This window comes from Lotus japonicus, chromosome 3, assembly GCF_012489685.1.
Source record: "Lotus japonicus ecotype B-129 chromosome 3, LjGifu_v1.2".
In the NCBI taxonomy this organism is placed as follows: Eukaryota; Viridiplantae; Streptophyta; class Magnoliopsida; order Fabales; family Fabaceae; genus Lotus; species Lotus japonicus.
In genome coordinates this window covers 4,314,144-4,325,317 of record NC_080043.1, presented here as the reverse complement: position 1 = coordinate 4,325,317, position 11,174 = coordinate 4,314,144, and the positions used below count along the sequence as shown (strand labels likewise).

The 11,174-nt window shown below is 34.0% G+C and overlaps 2 protein-coding genes across 2 annotated transcripts; one reads left to right on the top strand and one right to left on the bottom strand.

Moving 5' to 3' along the window:
- Nucleotides 1-702: 702 nt before the first annotated feature.
- LOC130748990 (uncharacterized) lies at nucleotides 703-4,153 on the bottom strand. Its single transcript, XM_057602241.1, has 4 exons — nucleotides 3,820-4,153; nucleotides 3,015-3,200; nucleotides 1,804-1,974; nucleotides 703-1,098 (listed from the first exon to the last, which is right to left on the bottom strand). Exons 1-4 carry the CDS (start codon nucleotides 4,090-4,092, stop codon nucleotides 982-984), a joined length of 747 nt encoding a protein of 248 aa, XP_057458224.1. The 5' UTR covers nucleotides 4,093-4,153; the 3' UTR covers nucleotides 703-981.
- Nucleotides 4,154-7,332: 3,179 nt separating this feature from the next.
- Nucleotides 7,333-8,604, top strand: LOC130742761 (protein ROOT INITIATION DEFECTIVE 3-like). The gene has a single exon (XM_057594860.1). It carries the CDS (start codon nucleotides 7,333-7,335, stop codon nucleotides 8,602-8,604), a length of 1,272 nt encoding a protein of 423 aa, XP_057450843.1.
- The last annotated feature ends 2,570 nt before the right edge of the window (nucleotides 8,605-11,174 follow it).

Genomic DNA, 11,174 nt, shown 5'->3' with positions numbered 1-11,174 from the left:
TTCTAATTTGAGTGTTGGAGTGTCATCACAGGGAATCCCAAGACCAAGCTCTATAAAAGTTAAGACTTTGAGAACATAAGGTACACATTATCTATCAAATATCTCAAGTTCCAACAACCCATGTTCTAATTTGAGCGTCAGAGTGTCATCACAAGGACCCTCTCGGGCACGACGGACAACAGAGCACTGTGAAGATCATCATCTCACAGCCCATCCTTGTCGGAGTTTCACCGTTCCTCTTCAATCAACACTCTTCCAAGTGATTTGGTTGGATTCGTCCGAACAATAAGAGAACAAATTTCTACTGAACTTATGTTATCCAATTTTCTATAAGCATACTGTAAATGGGAAAAAAAATTATCCATCCACATAAGCAACACTCATGTCTGTCTACTAGCGTTTTAGATTAGCCGTGGGAACACAATCTAAAACACAGTAACTTCTGAAATTACACTTTGTAGCTTCTTCCTATAAGTGATTATTAGATTCCTAACAGTAAAATCAAACTCCCTATACATCTTACAAGAAAACTTGGATGTTATCTAAAATGAACTGAACGGGCATCAACAATAAAACAATGACGTATGATACTTAGTTTTAAAATGAATAAATACCTACATGTGGGTTAAGGTAACCTCCACTTAGGTCTTTTTCAATTTTCTTTTCCATTTTGATAGTCTAAGGGACTGAACTACTAAAGAGGGAAAAGAAAAGAGATGGAAGATTTTCTTGAAATGAAAACATGGCCAATACACTAAAATGCATATTAAAAAAATATTACACCCCTATGATTCAAACCTATAAAAAAAAAATTAAGATTCGACATAGGCCTTGGATAAAAACACAAGTAATGCAATAATCAGATACCTCTACAGACAAATAAAGCATCAAATGGAAGACAGCAGCAAAGCAAGCAGCTAAAGCAAGGAGCTCAACTATCTTTGTCATATTTCATGCCAAGCTCTTTGCAACACCTATGACCTATCTCTTCAACTCTATTCTCTTATCTCTTATCGGCAAATCAACAGGCTTCTGCGCTGCGTGTGGATGATCTGGGCCCTTATAAACCTTCAGGTGGGTGAATAGGTCCCTGCCAAGCTGCATAAACCAACCCTTGATTTATGTTTAGATTCAACTAAAAAGAAACATCTTTTAAAAAACATATCATTCAAAGAACAATGAAATATCATTCTAAGGAACCATCCTTTGAATATACAATCACCTACAGAAACCAAGCAAAAACTATTACACATGAATTCAAGAGGATAAGTCATCCTGAGAAATTATTAAGGAAGCACCACAAAAAGCAAATCTCGCCCCAAAGCATGGCCATGAGAGAAAAGTCTCCTATAAAGTGAGTTTGTCTATAAAGTAATCAGGTGAGGGTGTGTCCATGGTTAGTTTAATTTAATATGCATTACAGTTTTAAGTTAACTCATAAAAATCCAATGGATACACCCTTACTTCCTAACTTCAAACTCATGTTTACATTTGACGAGCTTTATCCAACCATGAGTATAGCCTGTGCTTAAGAAACCCAAGCATTCCTTTCAAACCAAAATTTGAATTCTTAAGCAAATTTACAATTTTGAGATTCATTTCATTCTTCACCAGTCACCACTATATTCTTCTATCTGTTAAGTAAATCTATCTTGCATATGTGACATCATAAAAACTAATCACATAATTTCTAATTATATTAGCTTCTATACAATTAACATGCATCAACAATCCAGTTAGACATGTCAACTTCTGATGTGTGTTTTGTCTGTTGGAAAAATATTAAACTAGAGTTGAACCTACCCTCCCTTTTGGAAGCATGCCCCGAACAGCATGTTCAATAATTCTTTCAGGAATTCTGTTCTGCAGCTGGGAAAATGTCTCCACTTTCATACCACCAGGTCGTCCAGAGTGCCTTCTGTAAAGCTTTTGGGTCCTCTTTTTCCCTGACACAGCAACCTTTTCTGCATTTACCTGTATAAATAATAAAAGAAATTCAGACTTTGTATAGCAATCATGAAACTTTAAATATCTAGAGCATATTCTTTGACCATACACGTCAATTGGAACAGGAAGAAATATCATTGACAATAGCTTAAAACTACAAGAGAAGGTTCAGGATGCTTAACATAGATAATAATGTAAAAAGTGAATATAATCGAAACACAGTATTTGTAAAGGAATCCTGTTTCCTCTATAGATCATAAGTCATCCTCATGCTTCTAATTCAAACAACTTTCAAATGAATAAAAAAATTATGTACTGGATTAAGGAATATCTTTTCTTGCAGCTACCAGATATGATTAAAAAAACATGACAGATATTCATTCATAACTAGATTCAGTGCTGCTTAATTAGGACTTCCCCAAACATGATGTAAAACAATAAACTAGAGTTAAGTTGAGAATCAATATACAAAAATGTAAAATATGATCCAACCTTCTTTGTCGAATAGGACATCACTCCAGAACTAAAGCTGAGAATGATAATGACAATACAAAATATATATATGATATCTGTGGAGCTTCTACTATTTTCATGGATACCTACCATAAAATGAAAGGCAAAAACACAAGAAACCCCCTTCAACTATAGGTCAATTTCAGAAAAAAACCATGTGGTTTAAAACTGAACAACTTGATATGACTAATCAAATCGTGCACACTGACATCCAAAGGGGTGTTTTGCACATTCACAGGGGATTAATTTAGTATTGCTTTGCACAATTTCGTTTAGGGAAACATGTCGTAGAACTTTTAACCTTAGGGGTTTTATCTTTTGAAACTGACCTATAGTTGGACGGGTTCCTTTTCTTTTAACCAAAAAGAAAAAGTGATAAAGAAAGGTGCTAAACTGGAAATTAAATCCTGTAATGCATAGGGTTATTCCAGCATAAGTAGAAAACCATGAAGAATAGTGTTTCCATTCCATTGCCAAATAAACAGAGTACGCCAGCAATAGTGTTATCAATAAATTTGGTACACAACACAAGTAATTTATGAAGAAATACATACCACAATTACAAAAGCACCCATGTCCACACTGGGTGTATAGGTCATTAGGTTCTTCCCTCGGATGTGAATGGCAATTGTTGATGCTAGTCTTCCAAGAACTTTGTCTGTGGCGTCGACAACGTACCATGTTTTCTCTGTATTGACATGATCAGCAGCTTTTGGATAATAGGTCTTGTTCCAAATGTCCTACAATGATTGGTTTTTTGGTCAGGCAGTTCAAAATTCATCAAGAAATTGCATCTACAAAGTTTAAAACCTTCAAAATAACAGAAGACATAAACCAAAATTGTATTTAGATGCTGATAAACTTAAAAATAAAATAACCGAAACACACACCCGGATACATTTTCATACTCAATTTCCTTAATGTGAACACTAGTAAAGATTTAAAGCACTTCCCATTTCCAAACATGCAAAACAAAACCAAAAACTAAGCTGACAAAAAGAAAGAAGAAACCACCAATGCATTCCCAAGCTAATTAAGCTAACAAGAGAAGAAAATAGTGGCATAAAATGCTAGCACTCAGCAAAGCCAAATTTACAGTTAAATTACTTCAATTACAACAAACAAATGCTACTAATTCAAAATCAGAACATAAAACTTCATACTCTACTTCATTCTTTCTTATCAGCACCAAAATTTAACAAAATCCACACTAAAAATTGAAACTTTCCCCCTTATGCTAGTTAATTGAAACTTCCTCAATAATGGGTAAGCAAAAAATTCAAGAAAAATCATTCACAAAATTTTTTAGGCAACCAAACAACGCAAATAAACAAGACCCATTAACAAAAAGGGTTGTACCGGGCCTTTGAATCGGGGCTCAGGTTCAACGCACATGAAGCGAGGATCTTGTTCTACTGCAACCACTGGAGATTGTTCTTCTGTGACCAAGGAAGTTTCCTGCTGACAATGGACGCGAAGAGTTGCAGTGAAATGGGTTCGAATGGAAGAAGATGAAAGCTTTGGTAGTGGCAATTGGAAGCCAACGAAGGATGATTTTGTAGTTGAAATCTTGTGAGATGGGAATGAAGGTGAAGGGAAGGTCACTGAAGCTGCACCACACAGTGATGCCATTGTTGCTGCTCTCTCTGTGTTATGGTGTGCAGGGTGCTATGTTATCTATTTATCTGTTATCTCTTTGTCTTTCTTTACTTTGGATAATGTAGTGAGATGAAGGACATTTGGTTTTACTTTTTTCTTTTTCTTTTTTGAAACTAGTTTTCATTTCTAAATTTTTAAAAAATTTAAAAACATAGTTTGTTTAAGCTTTTACTTTTCATTTTTATTACCGTTATCGTCACCACTACCACTACCGTCCCTAATACGGCCATAACCAGCAACGGCTACCGCTACTGATTGTGACCACCACCTTTGTCACCACCAAACTCAACATGTTGAATATGGCGGACATATGTGTTTAGTGAAGTTAGTTATATCCTCAATTTCCATGTATTCTTTGTAGGTTTTTGGTTACCTCGTGCGTTGATTAATCCAATAAACAAAATTATAGGAACGTTTATCTGGTCAAGAAATGGCGGCAATAGGGAGTGGCATTTAATTGGTTGGAATAAGGTTACTAATGGAAAGGAGACGAGTGGGCTTGGAGTGTGAGACATGGAGATTGCAAACACTACGTTGTTAAGGAAGACTCTTTGAAGCTTTGATTCACATACCCAAAGCTTTGGGTTTTGGTTATGAAATAAATAAATTGTTGGTTCCTCTATTACCCGTCTATCCAACAGTAGAATGATTCTCCAGTTTTGAAAGGAACCCTTCAAGGGCAAGACCATCGCTGGCAGTGATTCACGTTCAGGTTGGGAAATGGTAGCACGTTGATCTGGTATGAGGATTGGAGCGGTATTGGTTGCATTGTGAACCATCTACCTTCGTTCTCATTTAGGAAACTGATCTCCACCTTGGTGATTTGGTTCATTATGAGAAGTGGGACATTGAATCTATATATACAGCAGTTCCACATGAGATTAAGGTTTGGCTGGAATAGATGAGTCATTTAATTGTTCCTAAGTGGTATGATGCTTGGATCTTGGTCAAAAAATAGAAGGGGTTCTATACAATGAAGGATGCGTACGATTGGATCCAAAACATGTGTTGTGAGTAGGATGACGATGGGAAATGGTAGCGGTTGTAGAAGATGAAATTCCATGAAAAAGTTATAATTTTTCTCAGGATTGTGATGCATAATTTACTCCAAGTGAACTCTTACAGGTTCAAATGCAAGATGTTGAATTCTCCAAAATGCCTAGGTGTTCATAAACCATTGAATATTCTCTTCATTGTCTTCATACCTTCTTGCATTCTAGAGAGATTTGGCTGAAGTTGGGTGCCTTCATCTAGCGTAACTTTCTGCATCAAGACCTTGCTAGTTGGATTTGTAGCCAAACCTATAGTCTGCAAGGGGTCAAGTTTGTTTAATGCTTGTGGGAATTATGAAAGTAGCGTAATAATATTATTTTTGAGGAAACTCCTTGGATAGATCAAGAGGCTTGGTGTCGTATTACTCATGATCATAATGAGTTTATAGATCTACAAAGTTTGGATGTTGGTAATGTGCCGTTGAGCTGCTTTTGGCATCCTCTTCTGTTGGGTATCGTGGATATAAATAAAGATGGAAGTCATCATGCGAGTAAGAGCTCCATGAGAGGTAGAGGCTTAGTTTGTGATGACCAAAGTTGTTGGATGTATGGATTTCATTCCTGTGCATTGGGTGGTAATTCTCTATTAGCAGAAGCAAACACAGTGAGGGATGTGCTTCATCTTGTTTGGAGTTGGGGCCATAAGAATGTTATCTGCAAAGTAGTTTATGCTGACCTTCTAGCATCTTTGGAGGATAAGGAGATAAGGAGGTTTAGGCCGCTGCTCAATGAAATCAAATATTTTCTTGGGAAGGAGTGGACAATGTTCCAGTCAAGAACACTCAGAGAGAGAGTAGATCCCTAACACTCATAAAGCTTGAGAGTGGTGATAGTCAAAATCTTAACAATGAATGCCTAAAGTCCCTTACATTGAATGTCCAACCCCTTTTATAGAGGTTACCTCGTACTACTTTAAGCCCAACTCCCTTACATACACTCCCCGCCTCGGGCGGGTGCCTTGAGGAGAGAAACTGCTAACTACATATACTTAGATGAACCCCCGCGGACGAACGGGATTTTGAGACCTCTTATCCCTGGACGAGTCCCTCCAACACAGGGTAATATTCCAAGGGAGTGTAATATTGTTGCAAAATACCTTGCCAAATTGGGTACTAGCTCGCCTTCTTTGTGTGTTCGGTGCATTGAGATGCCTCATATGGAGTTGGAGACCTTCGTTTTTTAGAGACTCGCTTTCGATTCCTTAGTTTTTATTTAGTTTGTATTATTTCTAGAAGCATCAATAAAATACTTTAATTACACTTTGTTTTAATTTAATATTTACTATTGAGTAATTTTTTGTGAAATTTAATAATGAAGAATTAATTAATAACCGATTAGTTGTCAGTATTATTATTTATTATTATGTTAATGAAGCATGCCGAAAGATTATTTATTATTTTTTTCAATACACCGGAAAACAAATTATTTATTATTTGGTTGTACATAAGTAATTTAAATCCCCTTCCCCAACCCTTCTATTCCACTTCTCCCCCATCTCTTCCAATATCCTTTCCCCTTTATTATTGAGAAAATTTAATGTGAAATTCATTAATTGATAATTAATTAGTAATTGATTGGTTATGACTAAGCTTTTAGATAATGACATGGCGCATTAAAGGTTGCTTTAACATGCCAATAACTTACCCATTTTTTAGTATTGATAATTAAGTTATATAAACCCCCAACCCTTGCACTTTTATTTTGCATATCTCATTTCTTCTACAAGACAATCTACTTTCTCCTTTCACGCCGCAACTTTGAGTGTCACCCTTTATCATCTGCCTCCCCCTCGAATCCCCTCTGCTTCCAACCTCCCATATCTTCCACAACCATTATCATCTCCGATCTCCAACCTCTCGAGCCACCGCCAACCACCTTCTCTACATTCATTGGTGGACTCGTTTGCGGCCTTCATCGACCACTACCATCACAGTCAAGCACGCCATCTTCCCATAACATCATGTTTGTTTCTCTCTCTTTTTAGTTGTATAAAATTCGTATGAATTTCCTTAAAAAAGAATACATTAATGATATTAAGTATGACTTGTTTAAAATTATTTTAAAAATATGTTAAAAATATTTCAAAACATTTTTTCATATTTAATTATATAAATGAAATTCTTTTCTTCCCTTCTGATTGTACTTTTCTCCGAACAGAAGGATGTCAACTTCATCCTCGAGAGAAGTTATCGTTACTAGCTCCCCTGACGGCCCCATAATCGCCTACAACGCCTCCACCGGTGCTGCTATCGCTCATTTCCCTGGAAGTCGGTCACCGTGTCGCGGCCTTGCCATGGCTAGCCCAGAGCTCATCGCAGTCTCTCACGTTTCCCCAAACACAGGTACAGGCTCAATCCACCTCTACAACTGGTACACCTCAAGCGTGTTTATCAAGCTCGATGTCCCTGAACCGGTTGCCCCACTATATGCCACCTCAGACGGAGCCTTTCTCTTCGCTGGTGGCGTATCAGGGGCAATTCACTCATTGTCACTCCCTTCAGGGGATCTGGTTAAGTCCTTCGTCGCCCACTCAAAATCTGTTTCAAGTCTCACATTAAGTGACGATGAGTCACTCTTGGTATCAGGCGGTGATGATGGGACCATTGTTGTGATCCCAAAATTTAAGCTTCTCACGAAGGGAGATAAAATAGAAGATCAGAGAAACTCGATCTTGTACCGATTGCAGGCTCATTCAGATTCAGTAACTTGGTTGAAATTTGTCATAGGGTGTAACTCTACATTGGTTTCTTCATCACTAGATCACACAGTCAAGTTTTGGAGCCTGGCTCTTAAGATTCAAACCTGCGATGTGGAATTCCCTTGTTCTATTTTGGGGGTTGTTATGGACTCAACAGAGTCAGTGTTCTATGCAGGCGGCCATGATGGGTTGGTTTACAAGGGGTTGATGAAGGTTGAGACTAAAAATACATTGATAAAATCTTATGATTTGGTCCCTTTGTCTAAGACCAAGAGACATAGTGGTTTAATTGTATCTCTGATTTTGGTGAACCATGGGAGGATTTTGGTTTCTGCTGCAGATGATGGGAGTGTCTGGGCATGGAATGTGGAGAGAGGAGACTTCATTACGGCTCTGGGAAATAACATGGGAAAGATAAGTCATATGATCTTGACCATAGGAACTCCTGAGTATCGATTTAGAAAAAAAAATAATGTTGTTGGTAGTGAAAGGAGTAGCTTCACTTCTTCTAGGCTCTGTGAGGAAGAGATGATTAAGACTATGAAGCAAATCACAGAGGATGGAGATTTCATGGATATGATTAAGAAGGACAAGAAGAAAGCCATTGAAATGATGGAATCTACCATTACAACATACAAGAAGTTCTTGAGACTTATTCGTACGGAAGCTCGGGCCCTTGAAGCAATAGAAGAGGAAGCAGAGATAAAGAAGGAAGATATGAAGGAAAATAAGTAAAGTAGAAATAAAAATCCTTGAGGACTTTTATTTTAGTAAGCTTCACATCTTATTCTATTAAAAAATATTCACAAAAACCTGTCTTAAAAATCAAATAGTTTTTCATGGCTTTTTAAGGTGTTTTTTTTACAATAAGAAACTCTCAAATTTATTTTAGCCCAATGGACAATAGCATAAGCCATAAATATAAAATGAGTCAATGTTCAATATCATTTTCTCATTTTAATATTTTTTCACTTTATCTCTCAACTACATTTTATCTATTATTACAAATAAAGATGAAGCACATTCCAATTCGAGTTTGATGGGTATATAATTATGTTTATGGTTCAAAAAATAAAGAGATTTGATGGGTATAATTTGAAAGAAGAAAATTAATATGTTAAAGAGAGAATATCTCTTTTATTACAATCCAATTCATTATTATTAGTTATTTATTATTTGATTTATAATAAAATCATAAATTTTTTGAAAGTAAAATCATAAAGTTCTTAAAAATAATTGTTACATCAACTGAAAATTAATATCTTATGTATGTGTTTTGTTCAATAATTTTAAATCTTATAAAAAACCAATAATACAAATAAAGATATATAATTGTGGAAGGAAAAATATGTTATCACATAATTGATTTATAATCCATGTATAATAGTAATTATTGGATATTTTAATATAATAAAATTTATTCAATAATTAAGTACCATTATGTTTATTCTCTCTTGAAAAAAAATCATTATTTCTACTTTGAAGTAAATCATCAAATGAGTTAGTTTTTTTTATTTACAGGCTGAAAATTAACAGAAAAACTAACTAATATCATTTATATACAAGGATGCATAAGCAAAGGAAGTTTTATATCAAAATGGTTATAAAAATATAAGTCTCTTTAAAATTAATATAAAAAATTGATAATTAATATATATGATATATTAAATCTCTTCTAAATTCTTATTAAAAGAAAATTACTTTAAAATTTTGTCTATACACGACAATGGTTTCATATCTCATAACATATATATTAAGTACTTTATGTTACATACTTTTATATGTATAAAACATTTCTTAATGTTGTTTGATTATTTTTTGAAAATTTTCCCCATATTTTGTGATTGGCCAATAGTGTTTCAACCCTTAAAATTTTAACTATACGTATACGAAGTTTTATAATCATATCCTATACTATTATATTATTTCTGAAACCAAAAAGTGTCAACTCCGACAAGTGTCACATCCTCATTTTATGTCTTTCTTCATAAGTTTTATCTCTCATACTATAATTAGTAGGTAAATGATGTCATATTTATAGTTTCTGTTTTTTTAGTTTTTCTTATAAGCATTTTCTGTTTTTTTAGTAATTCAAATAATTCCATATTTTTTAAAATAATTAATGTATTTATATTGCATTTAATAATTATTGATAACATTAGAATAATTAACAAAAGTCAATTGTGACTTTTTTAAAAAATAAATATTGTATTAATTTGTCATTTAATAGTTTTTAAAAACATTAAAATAATTAACAAAAATCAATTGCAACTTTTTTACCATTAAGATGTAAAACACAAGGCAACTTACTATATTGAATGTGTTAGATATATGTATTAAATGTTTTACAATTAATAAAATTAATGATACAAAGTCTCATTAAATATAATTAATTAGTATTGTTACTTATTTACATTAAATATTTTACAATAAATAGTTGCTATAGTTAATAATATAAAGTATCTTTAAATACAATGAGAACCAAAAAAAATCTTTAAATAATATATATATATAGGGGATGTATCTTATGAGAAAGGTAATCTTATGTGAGAAAATGAGAATAAATCACGACCGTTAGATCTAACAATCAACGGTTAAGATTAAAAGAATTTAATGGTCATGTGATTGTCACATGATCACTTAAAAAAGTCACATGACTTAATGTTTTAATCTTGACCGTTGATGGTTAGATCTAACGGTCGTGATTTATTCTCATTTTCTCACATAAGATTACCTTTCTCATAAGATACATACTCTATATATATATATATATTGGTGGAGTATATGATAAGGATAAACAATCCTTTAAGAAAATAACAAAGTTAGCAAAGACAATGACAACCAAAAAAGAAAACATTAACTTAGCAAAACACCCATACAGGAAGATAGAACAACAACTCTCAAAGCTGAAAAACACCCAAAAACCAAAATATAAACACCATAACACCAAATAGATGCTGAAACGAAACTAAAACCTAAAAGCCACAAAACACACAAGCAAGCAAGAACTCTTCTTCCGCCGTAAATAATAAGAGCATCTACGACCTCCTCGTGAGAATCAAGATAACCAAAACTCACCTCCTACCCTATGAAGACCTGCATGTCTATATCAATCTGGGCTATCAATTAAAAGTCTTACGGTTAATAATTAATAATATTAATGATATAAAGTCTCATTCAATATAACTAATTAATATTAATAGTTAGTAATACATTAATTTTTTTACAATAAATTGTGACTATAGTTAATAATATATAGTGTCTTCAATGATTCATTAATATTTTTATTACTGTAAAACTCAAGT

Excerpts from the sequence above, each read along its gene's own strand:
- LOC130748990 (XM_057602241.1), bottom strand. The coding sequence starts at position 4,092 with ATGGCATCACTGTGTGGTGCAGCTTCAGTGACCTTCCCTTCACCTTCA. Across the intron at positions 3,201-3,819 it reads AGCCCCGATTCAAAGGCCCG|GACATTTGGAACAAGACCTA; the intron begins GTACAACCCTTT and ends CAATCATTGTAG. Across the intron at positions 1,975-3,014 it reads TGGGTGCTTTTGTAATTGTG|GTAAATGCAGAAAAGGTTGC; the intron begins GTATGTATTTCT and ends TTATTTATACAG.
- LOC130742761 (XM_057594860.1), top strand. The coding sequence starts at position 7,333 with ATGTCAACTTCATCCTCGAGAGAAGTTATCGTTACTAGCTCCCCTGAC.